This window comes from Carassius carassius, chromosome 24 (assembly GCF_963082965.1).
Source record: "Carassius carassius chromosome 24, fCarCar2.1, whole genome shotgun sequence".
NCBI classification, from domain to species: domain Eukaryota; kingdom Metazoa; phylum Chordata; class Actinopteri; order Cypriniformes; family Cyprinidae; genus Carassius; species Carassius carassius.
This window is the reverse complement of record NC_081778.1, coordinates 25,087,187-25,108,774: the sequence shown is the minus strand read 5'-3', so window position 1 is coordinate 25,108,774 and position 21,588 is coordinate 25,087,187. Positions and strand designations below refer to the sequence as shown.

Here is a 21,588-nt window from a genome sequence, read left to right as displayed (position 1 = left end):
CCACTCCTCCACGAACAGAAATTTTGATTAGCGTCCCGCCACTCCAGCCCTGTCCACATCTCTGTGCTGATCAAAGCTTGCAGACATGTGTTACGACCAGTAATGGAGACTGCAGCAGTAGCAGCACACATCATTAAAGACAATGCACTAAGGTCACCGCAAATTCACGTGAACTTTGGAGAGCTTGCCTAACCCCATTTGTGTTCAATGATGCAGATATCAGAAAAAAATGTATCTATGTAGATATAACATATATTGTTAGACTTTAATTAATGTCTGCTTCGGTATTTCATAAAGATATGTTCCTGTTAATGTTTCAGTGATTTGAAGCCACTTTCATCTCTTAGCATGATCCTCCTTATCCTCGAGATAGCACTTGACCCCTTGCTAGTTAAAGAGCACTTGTTTAACTTGAGTAATTATTTCCCAGCATTAGCATAGACAAGTTGGCCTTTAGCCTTTGGCTCTTGTCTGAAATCCTCTTCAACCTGCTCACCTCAAAAACATCTTTTCTGAATTAAAAAATATTATAAAACATAGATTCATTGACTAGATTTGACTAATCATTATAAACCATCAGTGTAAAAAGATATCCATTTTTGTTAATTCCTGACATTAAAAAAAATATTAATTTATTGGGGTCACTTAATATAGATGTGCTTTCTTACTGAAGTGAAATGCAAAACGACAGCAATGACTATCACAAAAATTCATCAAATTAAGTTTTATAAAAATCTAAATAGCCTTTCAGAATCCATTTCTTTTTCCCTTGCAAGCCCAATTCCCGAAGATGACATAATTTAATCCGTTTATCCACTGTAAATAAATAGTTCCTCTGGTGAGCAGCATTGCCAAGAAAGCTTAACTTTCAGCTGTGGGGAATGGTAGATGTCAGAAATGCAGTATTCAGTGTATAATTATAGTGAGTTGATTCGTTGTCTACCTTTGTTTATAGTGGTCCAATGTATTTTTCTATGTTTGTGCAGGTCCCCTCAACAGACAGAAATGCGCTGAACTCTTTGTGGGGCAAGCTGGCCTCAGAGATCCTGATGCAGAACTGGGAAGTTGCCATGGAGGACCTCACCCGCCTGAGGGAGACTATCGATAACAATGTAATGCCCCACCACTCAGAATTCAATACCACACTCAGATTCCCTTACATAGGCCATAATATTGACCGCCTTGCATTTCAGCACAGCTCTGCCGCTGTTGTCGTTCATCCCCTCCTCTCCTCCACCTCCTCGATTTCTTCTCACCGCAACTCACAAGTCAAGCAAAACCTTAATTGCTGTGTTATGTCGGTGCAGCTTGATTTTTAATTGGAGGAATTGAGCTGGGAAAGAAGGGTTTGGCCTGGGGAGAAGTATGAGTAAATAAAAAATTAAAGTCTTTGGAGATTGTAAATTTCTATTCTGAACTTTTGATTTGTACTGAGTCTGGAAGGCAGCGGAAGCCAATTGTTTTTTTTTTTTAGAGTCAGAAGTTTTGAAGTCTTATTATGATCAAGTCACGATCAAGGGAAGTCACGTTTAAAGGGATAGTTCACCCAAAAAACATTTCATTATTTTTTTACTTGCTATCATGATATTCCAAATCATTTATTTTTGTGGAAATTAGTACTTTTATTTAACAAGAACACCGTAAACTTAAATTTAAATTGTTACAAAAGATCTCAATTTGAAATAAATGCTGTTCTTTTGAACTATCTGTTCATGAAAGAATCTTTGAAAAAAATAAAATTTATTGAGAAAACTGTATCACGGTTTACACAAAAATATGAAGCAGCACTAGTGGAGTTATGGCTGCTGAAAATTCAGCATTGCAATTACGGGAAAATTTTACATTTTATAATATATTCAATAGACAACAGCTATTTTAAATTGCAATAACATCTTAGAGTATTACTGTTCTTACTACATATTTGATCAAATAAATGCATCCTTGGTGAGCAGTTTTTTTCTTTTTTGCATAAAGCTATCTTATGAATTCAAAACAGCACATGAGCCAAGTGAAGCCTATTTCAGGGTGCTTCAGTGGTTCTTTTTCTCAGTTCCTAATTATTTGTAATTTCATTGAATGACCAGCATATTCAGTTAAAAAAATATATTTTTGTTTTCCATGGAAAAATAAGCTCATATACAGTACAGACCAAAAGTTTGGAAACATTACTATTTTTAATGTTTTTCAAAGAAGTTTCTTCTGCTCATCAAGCCTGCATTTATTTAATCAAAAATACAGAAAAAACTGTAATATTGTGAAATATTATAACAACTTAAAATAATAGTTTTCTATTTGAATATACTTAAAAAAAATAATTTATTCCTGTGATGCAAAGCTGAATTTTCAGCATCATTACTCCAGCCTTCAGTGTCACATGTAACATCCAGTCTACCACATGATCCTTTAGAAATCATTCTAATATTCTGATTTATTATGAGTGTTGGAAACAGTTCTGCTGTCTAATATATTTGATGAATAAAAGGTTAAAAAGAACTGCATTTATTCAAAATAAAAAAAAATTCTAATAATATATATTCTAATAATATATTTTCTTTACTATCACTTTTTATCAATTTAACACATCCTTGCTGAATAAAAGTATTGATTTTATTTAAAAAGAAGAAAGAAAGAAAAAATTATTGACCCCAAATTACTGACCAGTAGTGTTTTTTTTTATTCATCAAAGTATCCTAAAAAAGTATCACATGTTCTGAAAAAATATTAAGCAGCAGAACTGTTTCCAACTTTGATAATGAATCATCATATTAGAATGATTTCTAAAGGATCATATTATAATGATCCTAAAAATTCAGCTTTGCATCACAGAAATAAATGATAATTTAAAGTATAATAAGTTTAAAAACAATTATTTTAAATTGTAATAATATATCACAATATTAAATTTTTTTCTGTATTTTTGATCAAATAAATGCAGGCTTGATGAGCAGAAGAAACTTCTTTCAAAAACATTAAAAATAGTAATGTTTCCAAACTTTTGGTCTGTACTGTATTTGGAACAATATGAGGCTTAGTAAATGACAATTTTAATTTGGGGTTGAACTATACCTTTTCAATAATTTTTAACACCTCATTTTGTTTTTTTCTCTATAGACAGTAAGTTCTCCTCTTCAGTCTCTCCAGCAAAGGACTTGGCTGATCCACTGGTCTCTCTTTGTGTTCTTCAACCACCCCAAAGGAAGAGACAACATCATCGAGCTTTTCCTCTACCAGCCACAGTAAGCACCTTCTGCAGCTGCTCGTTTTCCATCTGGGATTTGGTTTTGCTTTGGTTTGACTCTAATAAAAAAAGGGATGAGGTAGGAAGAGAGCACGGGTCCAGGTTGGAAAGCCCGCCACAGTCCGCAAACAAAACTGCTGATGCTGGGCTCACCAGGCAGCCGCTCACAGACCCACGACCCCAGCGGTCATCTCGAAAACGAGCCTGGAAGCTCGGACAAATGCTGACAATGGCAAATGGGCTGCTTAAGTCATGTGTTCAATGTTTTAAGCCTCTTTAAGCGATGTTGTTGAGCCTGGACAAGTCTGTGTGTTTATATATATATACATATACATGTTACAAATGATTTTAAATATAAAATATGTAGTAATTCAATATTTTTTTTGTCATATATATATATATATATATATATATATATATAAACATAATATATATAATTAAGTATATATCATTTAAAATGAGAAATAAATTAATATAAAAATATAAATACGATATAAAAGAAAATAAAACATTGTTCTGAATATAATAAAAACTTGCATTTATATATTACATATAATACTACTAGTATAAATAAAAAAAATTGTTGTTAGAATTTCTCACAAATGGGTAATGATTTTCGGCCCCAGCTACTTGCTGTAAATTGGCTGTAATCTGGGGCTTTTTGTTGCTTGTAAAGGACTTAACACATTTAAGGGCTACAAGGTTCAGTGGTGTAGTGTGCACCATAGTGCAAAGGAGCTTTAAGGGTCTACTAGATTTCTTTTTATTTTATTGTATTTTTTTTAAGTAGGTTTCCACCAGGTGCGTAATGTTGGAATATTGATCTACTAAATGATTCTACATTCCATCTATTTTAAGGCCACGCTTTTCACTGTTGTGCAACTGTTCACTGTTGTGCACTGTTGTGGAGCCTAATGCATACACTGTACGAAGACAAAATTAACTTATCTGTCTCTAAAGGTGGGCGTACATGGTGCAAATTCTGATGGTCGGAAGATCGTATGTCCATGCACACGTCACGAGAGTTATGGCTCTCCGTACGACTGAAAATCGTACGGACGAGGTGATTTACGACACAATATTACTACCTGCCGATTTCCGAAGCAATCGCACGAAGTAAAAATCGCAACCTGTACACCCGCCTTAAGATGTTGTTTTTGACCAGCTTCCACCAGCACAGATGATTAAGGGTGACCAGACTAATAATTAGTCATTAGTACCTGACCATAGTGGGTAAAAAGACAGATTGAGGTGTCCTATTGTGCTGTCGCTAGCTGGAAAACCATATTTTGGTTAGGCTTTTTCCTTCTGTTCATGAATGCAGTGTGCTGTTTTAAGGCCAATGACCTGTGGCTGTGAACCTAGTGTGAATGTTCGACTTGTTTTTAAGACCATGGCTTTGGACATAGGTGCTTCATTAAAACCGCTCCAAAAAGGTACTTCTAATTTGCGGTTGGGCTCGTCAGATCAGAGGTCTTTCAATGCTGGCAGCATTCTTTTCACTTTTAGTTTCTGTGTTGTTCTCTCACCTCTTCTGCCTTCAGCTTTTATTTGCAGAGCTGTGACCATGTAGAGCAATCAGACCCCATAAATCTGAATCTGTGTGTAATTTACTGCATTAGATACACTGCGTTTTGTACACCACAACAGTATTGCGTTCTTGGAGGATAGATACATTGATTGTCTTGTTTTAGTTGGAAAACGGCAACATGGTCTGTTTTTGGCCCTGTGAAAAGACCTTTTGTTTTCTGTTCTTATCCTTTTTGTTATTCTTGAAGTTTTGTTGACAATTAAGCTGACATCAGCCTGTGGGGTTCAGGTTCATTTCATAGTTGTTTGGCCATCTTTCAGGATAGGGTACGATCCAGTACTATCGGCCTGAAGATCGTACATGATGTAGTTGCGCCGTCGAGCAGACGGCCAAAACAGAGACCAATTTCTTTTTTTTTTTGTGCAGGAAAAACGATACCAAAGATAGGCTATCATATAATATGTTCCAACCAAGTCCAAGGGCAGGTCGAGAAAGAATATTGTCACAAGATGACCTATGATGTAGGTGCAAACAGGAAAGCTAATGCCGCCGAAACACTATCCCGACCAGCGCAGAGTGGATTCAGAATTTCACTTGATTTACCTCTAATTCCCCTCCTCCCTCCAGATGCATCATGAAATTGGAACCGCACCACCGTTCTTTTCTTTGCTTTATTCCTACCTTTTTCTCTCCCTGGTCTCTCAGCCACCAAATTAGAGCTGCAACGACTAATCAATTATTAAACTAATTTTACATTAACATTTCGGTTTTAAATAAACGCCGTTCTTTTGAACTTTCTATTCAATAAAGAGTCCCATATTAATTGTTTCCATAAAAAAAGAATAATCTTTTTCAACTTCAATCTTTTTTCCAAATCAGCATATTAGAATGATTTCTGAAAGCTCTTGTGACTCTGAAGACTGGAGTAATGGCTGCTGAAAATTCAGCTGTCATCACATCTTTCAAATTTTAATATAAAAAAGTATATTTTAAATTGTAATATTTCACAATATTAAAGTTTTTACTTTATGCTCACCGAGGCTGAATTAGATAAAAAATGTTTTGTCTTTTAATGTATAATTAAAACATTTTAAAAAGATAGATACACACAACAATTGAAAAGTTTAAATTGTTGCAAATTGTAAATGTTTTCACTTATATAACACAGTTTAATTTATTGTATTGAACATTCATGCGATGACTAAAATCACTATTTTTTTAAGTATTTAAAACCGCTTGTTTTAAATTTTATTTTATTTTTACTTGAAATAGAGTAATCATGTTATTGTGAAAATAATTCGGTCAGAATTGTAGTAATACAATTTTCAGAGGAAGGAGAACAATCTACTTCTTACTTATTTCTAGTTGACACTTAATTTGTAGCATTCCTTATATAAACTGCTCTACAGGAACTACAGGAAAGAACACTTAGAGAGAGTGTGAGATGTGAGACATGATGCGGACCGGACTCGAACTCGGGTCAACTGCACAATCAAGACCTTGATCCATTATTACAATCTTAACTTAAATAACTAGATCTGCAAGGAGTGAGTGACACACTCAAATTGAACTACTACTTCCGGTTTTGCCCTCTTCCTTGCGAAGTCATTTAGCAACTGATTAAGCCGTATCATGGCTTTGGTCGTAGCTGTCGGGCTTGGTTAGATAATGTTTTTTTTCCCCTGTTCGAAGCCCAGATATGGCATCATGACTCATGTGAGCAGTCTGGCCATTGGAGCCTCCCTGGGAGAGCGAGTAGGTGTAAGTTAATCAGGAGCACAGCATGAAGTGTTGTGGTTTGCCATGAAATCAGACAACTACAAAGGGAGGAGAGAACGAAGGCTGCGCCAACTGGGATCACACGCCGCCAAAGCCCGCTGCTGTTTTTAGCTTCAACATCACAAGTGCCACAGGCCCCCTTGTCCCTTTAATTGTTTCGGCTATTTAAACCATCCGGCAGGACCTCCAAAGGACATGCGTTTCTCTGTGCTGATCCATAAAGGAGCTTTAGGACCTGGCCAAGGTTGAGCAGCGCCCCTTATTTCTTGAAATTAAAATTAATGAAGGGGGGGGGGGGGGGGGGCTCAAAGATGTTTGTACAGATAACACAGGTCCGGAGGCCTTCTTCCTAATTTAAGCAATGTTAAGACAGAGGAGATCTCAGCCCTATGACAAGGTATCTGTTGTATGTGTTTTTTTTTTATTTATTTTTTGTTTTGTCCATATAAGAAAGCTCTTGCATGTGTCTTTAGTCAGTAGAGAGGGAACTTTGTCTTGGATTGTAATAGTAGTGCTATGTAGCTTTCATTCTTGGAGAAGCCCACAGCTAGTTGACCTGTGGCAGAAAAACAAGTCCCTGGTGTATAGTGTTTCACTGCTCTGCAGGCCTGAAGCTGGTGATCCATGTCTAGAAAGGGGCTTTTCCTTTTCCCTTCCCTCCACAGTGGGACCAGTGAACAGATATGCTTTCAACACAGTCTAGTTCTTGTTTAATGAGAATCTGCAAGTTCACTATATGAGAACTCGCTGGAAAACGATGTCCAACCTCGACAAATTACATGTTGTAGTTTCGTGTTTTCATGTAGAGATCATAGCTGTCCTTCAAGCATGTGACCGTTGTTGTTTATTTTTCCGTTTACAGGTACCTCAATGCTATTCAGACCATGTGCCCACACATACTGCGCTACCTGACCACAGCCATCATCACTAACAAGGACGTCCGCAAGCGTAGGCAGGTGCTAAAGGATCTGGTGAAAGTCATCCAGCAGGTATTAGACAGGACTTGGTTCTTCATTTATGTTATGCTTTGTCCTTCAGTCAATATCTGTTCTTTTTGTTTTATATATATATATATATATATATATATATATATATATAGTAGTGATGCATCATTAAAAAAGATATATATTGAATTAAAAATACAAATATATCATAAATGTGTAATTGCGTAGCATTTAACCCTAACATTTATTTATATATTATTTTTTATTTTATAAAATGTTTATACTAGTTGATTTAAAAACAATTCACGTTTGAGTTAATGATTAATTCACCTTTTTAATTTGTAAATTATTTGTTACATTATTTTGTTCCCATATACAAGTAATAATTGTAATTTTTACAATTATTTTTTATTAATTTTGCAAACAGTAAATGGAGTTCCCATAGATGTGTATGTAAATATATTACTTTTTTATTTTTTAAACACTTAAATGTTTATACTAGATAAATACAATTAATTCATATTTTTGAATAAATTAATTCACATTTTTATTATTATATAATTTGTTACATTAATTTCTCTTTTATTATTTTATTATATATAGTCTTTTATTAATTTTTTTTTATTAATTTTACGAACACAATAAAACGTGTGCCAAGATGACAAATATTTAAAAAAAAATGCTTTTCTATTGTCATTGCAGGGAATCTTATACACTGCTTCTGTGAAAAAGAATGAAAAAGTGTATTGGCCTGAAAATAAAAGCTCTGTTTATCTATGTGCCTCCTCAGGCCGTGTGAGTCTTGAACCCATTAAATTTGATGAATGGCGCTGGACAGTCTGATTCTAGAGTTCCTATGTATCCGTGTCCAACAACAGTAGCTTCTTCAGTGATCAATGACACTGAAATCCAAATAAGCGTGTCCCTGCAGCCTTTGCATAATCACTTAAACATGTGTCCTGAGGTGCTCACCATACTCCCTGCACAAATTTCCTCTCTCATGGTTACTTAAGCATCTATGGTATTTAGATCTAGGGAAGACCCAGAGACTATCAAATATCCAAATCAGGCTCATCCCATAACTTCCTCTGCAAAAGGGACTGTACCAAGTCTTTCAGCTTTTGGTTCTTTGCAGACATGGCACATTAGACAGAGGTTTTTGCTCATTATCATATACAGCCAGGTTGTTAAAAGGTTAGTTGAACTAAAAAATTAAGTTCCCTTGATGATCTGCTCACCTTTATATTGTTGGAAATTGAAACCAAGATTTTCTTTCTATTATGCAACACAGAAAATATTGTGTAGAATGTAAAAGATGTTATTTTAAATGAACAGAAAAGGTGAGTTGTTCAGTTAGTCTGTTTCAGGGGCCCCTTAAAATGCATACTTTTTTTCTTTTGTTATCTTCTTTTTAGGAGTCGTACACCTACAAAGATCCCATCACAGAGTTCGTGGAGTGTCTGTATGTGAACTTTGACTTTGATAGTGCTCAGAAGAAGCTGAGAGAGTGTGAGGCGGTAAGTTCCAGCTGTCTTTTCCTGTTTCCTTTTTATTAGCTTGTTTCTCAGCATGTCCTTAAAAGCATGGCACACCATCCTCTTTTTATAAGGACTTTGTAGATTGATTGTATCTTCTGTCATGTTCCTATTTTTCCAAAAGCACACGATTCTTAACCTAAGATTCATAAGGTTTCACAACAGGTTCCATTAGCGAAAGCATTTGAAGAGACTATCCTTCTCCTTAGACGTTAAGCTCATCATTCACTACTTGTCTGGCCACAAAAAGCCTTTAGCTTTGTAATTTATGCAGATTATGCCTCCGTTTCCCTATTGATGAGATGTGATGTCATCACACAATCTCCGACACCTGATTGGTCAGAGGTGACCTCTGAACTTTCCTAGAACTGGTGATAGTCATTAGTGATGCTGTGTGTCACTTTTCTGCAGCCACAAAAACATCCTACCCTTCTGTTTCAGGCCCTGAAAAGGGTCTTAAAGCACAGCGGTCTCTGCATGCCGTGGTGTCATGGGCAGCTGTGGAAGTGGGCCCCTGAAAGAGCCTCTGACTCACCATTTGTCATGTTTTTATGATAGCCGGTAATTGTCAGATCAGTGGGATGGTTAACAAGAAGTGCTTTTGGTGAGCAGAGGCGGACACACGCACTGGAAAGAGCTTTTGTGGTACAGACAAGCCAGTGATATGTATTTTTGTTCTCATTTATAAATGGCCTTTTATAATGGTCACTTCATCAGTTTTCACCCTTGCACTGCTGTATCATTCTTTCTGTTTTTACATTTAAACTACTGACTTATAGTGGCAAAACAGCACCAAAAAACAAGACTCGCCTCAAAAAATGAAAAATGTCATTGTAAATATCACTCCAGCCCTACTTAAAAGCTTCAGTCTACCCTCAACATATTCTTCACGATTTCTCCTTTCTAACATGATTTTGTGTTCTAAAACAGCGGTTCTCAATTCCAGTCCTCGCGACCCCCTGCTCTGCACATTTTGTATGTTTCTCTTATGGCTTCAGACATTTGTTCTGTTCGAATGTAAGTGCCCTGCGAAATGGACATCACAGGATATTCCGCCATGATTCCAGTTCGAAGCGAACGTATATGTTCCATTCAAAGTGCACTGAAGTCTGTGAGTCATGAATTAAAATTGTTTAGCGCAAATTTGTGAATGAATGTTCTGAAGTGAAGTAAACTTCAACAGATTTCCCCTGCTCAGGGAGTAGGAAGCAATGCACACTGTGTAGAGACCATGTCAATGGGAACACAGTTCATGCATGGAGTGCACTTCTAACGAGCTGATTATCTGAATCAGGTGTGTTAACAGAGACATACAAAATATGCAGAGCAGGGGGTCGCGAAGACTGGAATTGAAAACCACTGTTCTAAAAGATTTTAGGGCTGCTGGTACAAAACACTAAATTGTGAATGTACTGTACTTTTTTTTAAAGGGCTTTAGTAAGAGAGGATGTTTTTCTCTTTGCAATACATTGGTTTTATCATTACCATAGTGTAGGAATAGTGCAAAACTTTTGCTACCATGCGATTGCAGACATTGTTGGCACAGCACCGAGATTTGTTCGCCATTCTGGCCATGGAAAACATTACATTTCTAAATGCACCTAAATGCATTTGGTAAGATGCCCCGCAAACGTGCCAAATCTTAAATGGCAAAAAGTATTTTACTTTGAATAAGAAAGTCTCAGTGTGATAAAAGCCAGAAATGGCCTTCGGCCACGTTCTTGGTTGCAGTAAACACATTACATTACAAAGATTCATCCCAAGCATCATTAGCTTGAGTGCCTGTAGCCTAGTGTGCACTTATGTCGAAGATCATTCCTGCTCTCTAAATTATGAATTCAAAGACCAGTTACACTGCCCATTGTGTGCCATTGCTTAAAATAAAACAGTTCAGTTTTGTTTAGCAACAAGCACCTCATATGTTAAAGAGCAGGCTCTATAGGAGAATGGAATAACCCAACTTGAAATGGGAACCTTCCTAAAATGCTGACATGATTTATAAACATTTACTCCTGTGAGAGTGCCCATTTGATCAGACCAGCTGTTTTTCATTCTAGTCGTTTATCGTCAAGAAGCAGAGAGTAAAACGAGGCCCAAATCTCCAGGAGTCATGTTTTTTTTTGGGGGGGGTCTCTGTAGGTCCAACTCATCGAGTCATTTGGGAGATCTCTATTACACTTTGCATGCTCAGAGGCCAGGCTTTGTAAGACTAGCAGTAATTAGCACACCTGCATCTGTGAGATTGCGTGAGAACCCTCTGGCTACTTGACCTCCAGAACCAGGCGTGTCCTACAATGGGAGCTCAGCCCAGACACTGCGTAAATGGTCATTAATTAGTCCTGACCCTGATTATGAAAGCCTGAGGCATTATCGAGATCACAAGCTGCAAAAAAAAGTTAAACTATGTGGCATGTGAGTATAACTGGCTAGACTCAGATGCATGTCAGCTCTAAATGCTTGCAAATTCAGTTTGATTGAGTGGTTACTCGACTTAAAAAAAAAATAAAAAATTGGGTTGCCCGTCTACAACACTCCAAGGCTTTTCCTGTTAGACTGCCGAAGCCTCGCGGGTCATCAAACTGTGCGCACTCAACCATTTTTTGCTCATACTAAAAGAAACATCATCTGCTATATATGCATGTTTTTTTCGATATGATATGCAAAACTTGATAGCCTGAATGCACTGTAAGTTGCTTTGGATAAAAGCGTCTGCTAAATGCATACTTTTTTTTTTCACACACTACCTTACAAAAATTCATAATATTTCCTTAATGCTTCTGAAAGTTTTTTTTTTTTTTTTTGTCAAAAAAATGTATTTGATCAAACATACAGTGTGAATCTGATTTTTCAGCATACTCAAGTATTTAGTGTCACAAAATTATTTGATGCTCAAGAAACATTTCTTATTATCAGGGTTTATGCTTAATATTTTTGTGGAAACTGTGATGCATATTTTTCATGATTTTTGATTTCAGACAGTTCAACATAACAGCATTTATTTGAAATGGAAATATTGTGTAACATTATAGGAGTCTTTTACTGTCACTTTTAATCAATTTAATGCTGAATAAAAGTTTTTTTTTAAATATCATACTGACCCCAAACTAGATGTCTAAAACAACCTAAAATTACAGTATCTGTTGTTTACAAGCAAGTCTTTAGCATATCATCAGCACCCATGGCTCCAGAGGTTCTGCAGTCTTGTGATTCAATCCAACTGGACATGGTCCTGGATCTATAGAGATTGACCACATAAGTGTTCTGGAGTTTCTTTAAGCGGTGGATCATCACATAGCTTACTTTGCACCTTGTGATTACCTTGCTTATCCAGTCAGCTTTTGTAATTTGACCTTCTTCAGTTGATCTATCTCAGTGGTGAGGGGCCATTTGCTCAATGGTTTGGGCTCATGATGTCTATGCTATGCACAAAACATATTTCCAAGCCTATATAACTCTCTTTTCAATCTGTTTGAAGTCTGAAAAAAAAGCTTTGTAGTTTTTACTTTGTAAATCGTCGTAGCCTTTTTCTCTTCCCTCTTACAGAAAAACCTCAACAGTAATTATAGCGCTTAACTAAACTGTTATCAGCGTAGGATAAGACATTGTCAATGATGAAATGTGTGTTGGCTGATGTTTGGCCGTGTAGTTGGGATTTCTTCAACTTCAAGCAGAACCACAAACCTACCATAGCAGTTCTCAAAGCCTAAGCAAAAAAAGTGGGTGCTGTCGGTGCAGACGTGCACATGAAGACACGGGACGGGGGACTGGATGTGAACAATGAAGGGACAGCAGGGGCTCACAAATGTCTTCAGCTGTGTGGAATGCACTGACTATTTGCGTTTTGACTGCAAGGTAAAGCACACCAGGTCTCTGCAGGATGTGAGGGTTTAATATGTGGTGATCAGAACTCAGCTGCTCTAAGTGTCTGAGATTGATAGAAGATGATAGTTGAGACTTTAGAAAGTAGTGGCACTGTAAATTGGTTCCACCGTGTAGCCCGGTGGACCCTGCGGCAACGGGCAAGACAAATGGTGATAAGTCACAGCCATTGCGGTGAATTTGGTGGCTGGCTCTGTTCCTGCCTCGTTTCATGTGGGGAATGTGGAATTTCAAGATCTGCGGTTAGTTTAGAGTGCTGAGAATGACCCCAAAATCTTTTTTTCTATTTTTTGTGTTTCCAGATACTGGTTTTCTCCTATGAGGATACCATTAAACACTGTCATTTATGTGTTAGCTGTAGGCCTCTCTTGCTTTAACTTGCAGCTATGAATTCATTTCCAAAATTCTATTTTAATTTGTCTTGCTTTTGGCTTTTTTCCCCCATACCCTTATTCCCCAACCAGGTGCTATTACAGAGACCTCAGGATGAAGTGGAACTGTTTTCATTTCATTTCAGAGTTTATATAAACTTCCTGTTCTGCTCCTTGTCCAGCTTAGCCACACTTTTCTGTCTTCCAGCAATGGTTGGTCGTTCCCACTGCTCCTAAGACATGTGACAATAAGTGCATTTACATATGTTAACTTAGACGCTAACACTTGAAAAATTACATAAAACTTTCAGATTTTCTTTTTACATCAAAACGTAGAAAGATGTTTCCTTTATATTTTACAAATAATATTTATACTATTTATACTTTTCACTATATAAAACATGCACTAACTGAATACATTTAAATATTTATTTTTTCAGCAAGGATGCATTAGACTTATCAAAAGTAACAGTAACAACATTTACATTGTTACAAAAAGACCGGTTTCAAATAAATGCTGTTCTTTTGAAATGTGTTCATCAAAGAATCCTTAAGAGTTTATCATAGAGTAATGGCTGCTGAAAATTCAGCTTTGTGACCACAGGAATAAATGTTAAAAAATACATAAATATAGAAAATGATTATTTTCAACTAATCAATTTTTACTGCATTTTTCATCAAATACATGCAGCCATGGTGAGTATAGGAGACTCCTTTAAAAATCTTACAAAATCTTACAGACACCACAAATTTTGAAATGTATGTCATGAAAATAAAAAAACCTTTATATTTAGGGGCTAATACAGAGGATTTGATCATCATATTTGGGGTTCTGTGGCATTAAAAAGTTTGAAACCATGTGATTTAAGGCATTGTGTAGCATAACATGTTTTGTAGCATAATCAACATTAAATTGAAAGCATTTTCATGCATGGTGTCTAATGCAAATGTTTGTATCTTTTAAAGGTGCTGGTGAATGACTTTTTCCTCGTGGCCTGCCTTGAGGACTTCATCGAAAATGCCCGCTTGTTCATCTTTGAGACCTTCTGCCGAATTCACCAGTGCATCAGTATAAGGTGAGTACCGTATTTTCCGGACTATGTCACACTTTTTTCCATAGTTTGGCTGGTCCTGCGTCTTATAGTCAGGTGCGACTTATTTATCAAAATTAATTTGACATGAACCGAGAGAAATGAACCAAGAGAAAACATTATCGTCTACAGCCACCAGAGGGCGCTCTATGCTGCCAGAGATGCTGCTCAGTGCTCCTGTAGCCTACACTGAGCAGCATAGAGCGCCCTGTCGCGGCTGTAGACGGTAATGTTTTCTCTTGGTTCTTGGTTCTAAATTAATGCGACTTAGTCCAGTGCGACTTATATATGTTTTTTTTCCTCATCATGACGTATTTTTGGACTGATGCGACTTATACTCAGGTGCGACTTATAGTCCAAAAAATACAGTACTCAGATTTTGATGTAGTACAAAGTAACTTCGCTGGATCATGTAACACAACATTGAAGTACCATTTAAAGTGAACTAATTGATGAAAAAATTGTCAGGAATGAAAAAAAAAAAAAAGTAGCAGGTCTAAACCTGTGTCCACAATGTGGGAACACTTCCTGTTTCCTCTCTTCCATTCGCACTCCACTCTCTGATAAGTTTTATTACCCAGTCTGCTGGAGGAAGCATGTCCAGAGACGGGCTGCCAGCACCTCGATCACACACATGGAGACACATTCAGAACCAGACATCCCAGGCACATCCACCCATCTGTTTTAAAGCATGTCTAAAGGGTCTACATATTGGCCCTCAGGAGGATCTCAATGGCTGCATCCTGTCTGTGGATAACACAGCAGATTTTCTCTTCTAAGCCCCACTTACTCTATTGTCTGTTGCATCTTGTCACTTCCTTGTTAGGACTGTAACATAGTGTCGTTTGGAGATTTTTGTCCACACTTATTCATTTATAGTAAAACCAAAGAGGAATAATGGCACAATTAAAAAAAATATAGCAACTAATCAAGGTTAATTAAGAGAAACGCGTTGTTCAATTACCACTGACACGATGCGTCTTCTGAACTCCTCATAGACTCTGCGTCCGGATGAATACGGCAGGTGTTTTATTACCACTTTACTCTGGTTGCGCTTTTTTATTACCCCTTTTACGGTATTTATGCGGCATTGTAGGCTTCCAGTGAAGACATGCAATGGTTTCAGTCCCCAAGATTTTCCATTGGTGGAAAAGAAGTGGTCTGTATGGAAAGGGAGGTTTGGGCGGGTGTCTCTGGTTTCCCTCTGCCTGGTTCCTATTAGCCTTCCAGTGATGGAGTGCAGAGCAGAGAGGCCTCGTTGCCCTCCTGCCTGTTTAATGAGCTTTCATAACTAGTAGTCTTTGAGCATCTGTCCTGCATTCTTTTGCTCCACCATCGTGCCAAGCAGAATGCACTTGACGTCAAACTGGAGATAACAGGTTGCATCTACCTCGGAGGATTTATGACATTCTGTAATTCCCGATAGGAACCATGTTCACAAATGCACACGCTCACCCAACACAATACCCATATTCCACATTTGATGAAAGCTGTGGAGGTTTTCTTTTTGCAGTTTCTCCAGCAGTGCACATGCAAACATAGTTGTAGCCATTCCGAATCTGTTATTTCTCTTCTAACAGAACACACGGCGATCAAAAAATGGCCATCTCCAGGTTCTCACTCTATTTTCATGCTTCATTGTACAGCCTAATTGCTCTCTCGCATTTTCTGAGCTGCGTAAAACCGAGAAGGGCTGGAGTCAAGGTTGAAACATGGAATGTGATCAGGCTCTGTCCAAACCTCCAGTTGTAGATAGTCTGGAATTGATTTGGAGTTCTGGCTCTTTTTTTTGCCAGTCTCGTTGCAGCTGAATCCTTTTTTTTGTCAAAGGCTACAAAGGTAATGCTCAACTAGGAAACTGAATTGTGATTGCTGTTTATCTGTTAAATGCTGTTTATCTGTTGTTTATCAAGTTAGTAGCTCAAATGAGTCACCTGAAAGGCTGTATAGGGGATTGGTGAACATACATTTTGGTCTACAAATGCATGTCACTGAGACAGTATGCAGACGTCCTCTGCAGCTAATTGTGGGATCAGAAAAAATGTATGCCAGTTTTGTAGCACTTTTGTTATGTTTACAGTTGGTGGCCTTGAATGAGTAGGCAGGCTTGGTTTTTTTTTTGTTAGTTTTTTTTTTTTTCTCTCTCAGCATACACCAAAAAAATACCACAACTGGCTTTATATATAAAAATGTCTGTGAAAAGGCTCTATTTGAAATCTGGTTTTATGAGTTGCGCTTATGATGGTATTTGCATTTTTGTGTCTTTAATTTAGCATTCATTGGCCCTGATTTGAGCAGAGACTTGATGAGAAATGTTTGATTTTAGTTGGATGATGTCTCCAATCTTTTCATCTGTAAATCATTGTGATCTTTTACAGTCCACAGTAATTCATTTTGCATTTGTTGTATTTCGTCTGCATGTTTGTTTGTTTGTTTTTGTTTTCCATCCCTTAAGGCCGATTTGTACTAAGAATGATAATGAAAGATAACTGTATTAGCGTCTACACCAAAAACGATTTTTATGATTTTTGAGTTCTGTCGTCTGCTGCTTTAAATGCACAAACTCTTTAATCTCTGATGGATACTGATTGACGTTATCGTTATAGCATTATTGTGGACTTCCCTTTTCTCATAAAATGATTATTAAAACTTTATAGTTAGTTATCATAGTTACCGTCCTTGGTGTGAAAAAGGCCTGAAATCTTTTTTTCTTTTTTCATTAATCCATTTCAAATTAACAAATTAAATCTATTAAGTGTAATTTTCATTAGAAAAAAAAAAAAAAAAAAAAAAAAATATATATATATATTTATTTATTTATTTATTATTATTATTATTATTAACATTTTATAATTCAGGTCACATCCCTTACAGGGACAAGCACATTAAAGCTACAAAAAATATCTTCTTAGTACAGAGAAGAGGATGTTTTAGTGGGATAAGGGAATCCGTTTTACCCCAAGCTATAAAGCAGGGATCACTTCCATTGACTTTGAACGACTTTCGTGTGTTCATATGGAAATGTTTAACAATGCATTTGTTTTAAGTCCACTATGGTAAAAACTACTGCAGTGCAGGTCAGCACTATATCAATTCACAGCTGCCCTTTTAACAGTCTACGGCTCCTGGAGTGAGACCGGTTGCCCCAGTCCCACCGGCCTGGAATTGGATAAATCAACTGCGAGGAGCTGGTACATGTAAGGTGAAAATGATCCTTACCTTCCACCCCCCAACCCCAGAGGACCAGGTTCAAGTCCGTGTAAAATGAGACTGCAGTGAGAGTAGTCAAACTGCTTGGCTTAATCTGCCCTGTCAGGCACTTATGCTTGAGTGGATCGTTCACCCAACCACTTTCTTTTCCATAATTACTTCTTTCAATGTTTGTGTATTTTTGGTTTCAGTTCAGAAATTTCATATTAGTGGCAAGCACGTGTAAGTACTACCTTTTCCCCCCTTTCTCATTTTAAAGACAAATTTCTGGATAAAATTAGATTAGAGTCTGTGTGGGCCATTTCATTTTGCCGAGGCTGTGGTTGACCTAGGTCTCTGTCTAAGCTTGTCCAGAGGGTCAAGAGGAAACATGATCTTATTTGTTTTGAGTTGATCTCTGACTCTGGCTTGACTGACACGTGTCACCACTTAATTAAATCAGTAAAAATAATATTTCTTGCATCTTTAGAGTAAATCGGCACTATGTTTGTTTAAGCTGTTTATTTATCATGTGATTGACTCCAAAAACCAGTAAGTTGGCTGGTGATGAACTCTTTGGCATTTTCATTGATTTTTTTAGTAAAAGCTGACAAGTCTGCTTCATTTCAGACATGGTCTAGTCCTCTAGGTCTGCGGGCCTGTAATGGATGTACAGCTATCTAAACTTCCTAGTGTCCTAATTGGTTTCCTGTTCCCTTTTGGCTGTAATTGTTCATCAGCATGCTGCATGCTTTGCGTAGTGCTTTGGGGATGCCAAAGAGCTTGGATTTCATGTCCTTGCTTTAACCCCTGGAGTCGTCAGGCGTTCCTTTTTTTCCGTAGCGAATGTCATCGCTTGATGTTGGACATGTGTTAACCATCACCAGCTTGGAACCCGTGATGTGACAACCGGCACATTCGTTGGCGGTTAGCTCTTAAATAATGAGCTTTATGACCAATCTAGCCTGTCGCGCATAATTTTCTGAGAGTTTCACTGGGAGTGAAATGATATAAGCTGTCATCTCTGCCTGTCTCTAAACCCATGCTATTGCCACGGTGGGTGATTGAGTTAACCTTTCACTGTGAAACCAGAGTCATTGTTTTTGGAAACCTAGTGTGTAGGCTTTAGTTAAAGAACAGAATGGGACAAGCCTGCTCTTTCTGGTTAGCATAAAATGAGCTTAGCCAAAAAGAAAGCCAGCTGCAGTAGTAGGATTTTGGATCAAAGAACACTAGAGCCCCAGCTGCCAACCTCCCTCAATGACACATTTGCGAAGGAGAAACCTGACTTGGCAATATGTAAAGTTCCTCCAAAATGTCAGGTGGATGGTCAGTGAAAGTCATGCAAGCACAAGAATTGTCATTTTAGTGAAGTAAAGTGACATTCAGCCAAGTATGGTGACCCATACTCAGAATTTGTGCTCTGCATTTAACCCATCCGAAATGCACACACACAGAGCAGTGAACACACACACACACACACTGTGAGCACACACCCGGAGCAGTGGGCAGCCATTTATGCTGCGGCGCCCGGGGAGCAGTTGGGGGTTCGATGCCTTGCTCAAGGGCACCTAAGTCGTGGTATTGAAGGTGGAGAGAGACCTGTACATGCACTCCCCCCACCCACAATTCCTGCCGGCCCGGGACTCGAACTCACAACCTTTTGATTGGGAGTCCGACTCTCTAACCATTAGGCCACGACTTCCCTATAAATCTTCTGTCTGCAAAGATAGTTTCATCGCTACCTTGACCTCATACTTATAGAAGCGCAATGATGTAATTGTACTCCGTTTTTGTGGGTTTTTTAGTGCAATTGATTACAGACTTGATTGCAGACTTGATTACATAATGCAAGGCATTTGTCACTCTTGAACAGAAGTCTAAATGCTGAGCTATGACAGTAAACCCATTATCATCCCAGCACTTTTGATAAGCACATTAAACCTGTGTGCACACACATACACAATTTTCACGTAATGCCATCACTGTATATAATGTTCTCCTAATTTTTCTCCAAGTTTTGTCATAATGGATTGTGTTGCCCCGCAGTATGCTGGCCGATAAGCTGAATATGACTCCCGAGGAGGCAGAAAGATGGATTGTCAACCTCATTCGTAATGCCAGGCTGGACGCCAAAATCGACTCCAAACTGGTGACACTCTCTCGTATTTTATTTCTCTTGTTACTCGGCCTCCCTCGTCAGATACAAACATTTGATAGATGCTGCGTTAGTGTACTTTAATTGTATATTTATATTGTATAAATATATTTATATATTGTTTAAATGTATATATGTATTTTTTTACTTTATAAATGTCTTTACTCTCGCTTTTGATTAATGTAATGTCTATGCAAAAAAAAAAAAGATTACTGACACAAAACATTTGAAAGGTATTGTCATTATTTAACATTTATGTGAAAGGAACAACAAATTTTTTTTGCAACTGACCCAGGAACTGGGTCATAACACCTTGACCAAGTAACAGGACTTCTGGTCTCCGAAATGACAATGCATTCTGGAATGACCTAGAATTAGCTCCTGTGTGTTCGTGAGGAGGTTGAGAAAATGTATCTGTGACAGCAAAAAAGGATTGGTGTTCTCCGAGTTTAGCTCTAATATTTTTTTCCTCTCCTCTTTCCTGTGGCAGGGTCACGTGGTGATGGGCAACAATGCCATATCACCATATCAGCAGGTGATCGAGAAAACCAAGAGCCTTTCGTTCCGCAGCCAAATGTTGGCCATGAACATAGAGAAGAAGCAGAGCCACGCAAACAGAAATGAGGTCAAAGCAGCAGAGCATCTCTCCTTCACTTCTTTTATCTGATCTCATCTCTGTTCGTCTTGAGCCCTGTAGTTTACACACACAAATGTATGTGTAGAAGAATGTTGAGTGGCAATCAGCCCAGAACTGTCTTTACACGGCGTAAACCAGTAAGAGCAAGTTTAAGACTGAGTGCTTTCATCATGCTGTTTTTCTTCAAAGGCCTAATGACTAGGTAGCACAGCATAGCCATAAAGAAGAGGGTCTGAGTCCCCATGACTCAGTGCTGCAGAGTAAATAACGCATGCACATCATCGCGCATACACACTCCATGGAGTTCCCTGCATTTAGGAGTCACCACAGATGTTTTGCTTGGGGTCCAGTAGGTCGTTTGATCTTGGCCTTGCACACGACAAACGTGTCCTCACTTCGTTTGAAATAGATTGTTTCAAAATAACGACCTTTAAATATCTGTCCCTCAAAGCACATCATTTAACTGACTCACTCACACAAACACCACAATGGCAAAGACCATATAACACAGTCTTGTGTTTTGATGTGTTTGGCCAGAAGCAATTTAATTGAACATTTTCAGGGAAAATACAACCGAATGGTGCGAACATGAACTAAATTTTTTCGTGTTTTATTCTATATCATATACGATATCATTAATACTGGGGGTTATTTATTTATTTGTTAAGATTTTGTAGCTAAATGGGACTACAGAGGTTGTCAGGGAGAGTATAATGAAATCTTGAAAACTCATCTACTGACTAGCCCATTTTCACAGCCTCTTTTTGTTTATAATCACACTCTTGTAAACTGTTCTAACTCAAATTTCCAGGGTAAAAAAAAAAAAAAAAATATATATATATATATATATATATATATATAATTTTTTTTTTTTAAGACTGAAAATGTTGTGGAAGCATGCAATGGAAGCATGTGATCTTGGTGTAATTAATAGCAAAAGCGATTTAGGCTTCAAAATTTATACTTGTTAGTTTGTGAAGAATAAGACTTATAAACCTTATAGACTTATAAGAATAAGACTTAGTTGTTCACAGAGTTTATTTTCTGCTGTTATCCAAAAGCCAATGAAAAATCCAATTGTCGAGGGAGCCATGGTGATGGATGGAAGCTTGTTTCTGCCACTTTTTATCTTAATGTATATAAATTCAGAATTGTGGGATGTTAACTTGCAACTGTGAATTTATAGCCTGCAATTCTAAGAAAAGTCCAAACTGTGATATATAAACTCACTATTGT

General features: G+C 37.6%; 1 protein-coding gene across 1 annotated transcript in view; it reads left to right on the top strand.

The window, feature by feature from the left end:
- LOC132103273 (eukaryotic translation initiation factor 3 subunit E-A-like) overlaps positions 1-21,588 on the top strand; it is a 41,994-nt gene that overhangs the window by 19,904 nt on the left and 502 nt on the right. Inside the window, exons 6-12 of the mRNA XM_059508237.1 lie at positions 987-1,112; positions 3,112-3,236; positions 7,411-7,537; positions 8,908-9,009; positions 14,244-14,353; positions 19,607-19,709; positions 20,206-20,340. Coding sequence (XP_059364220.1) covers positions 987-1,112; positions 3,112-3,236; positions 7,411-7,537; positions 8,908-9,009; positions 14,244-14,353; positions 19,607-19,709; positions 20,206-20,340 — 828 coding nt within the window. The remainder of the gene's footprint in view (positions 1-986; positions 1,113-3,111; positions 3,237-7,410; positions 7,538-8,907; positions 9,010-14,243; positions 14,354-19,606; positions 19,710-20,205; positions 20,341-21,588) is intronic.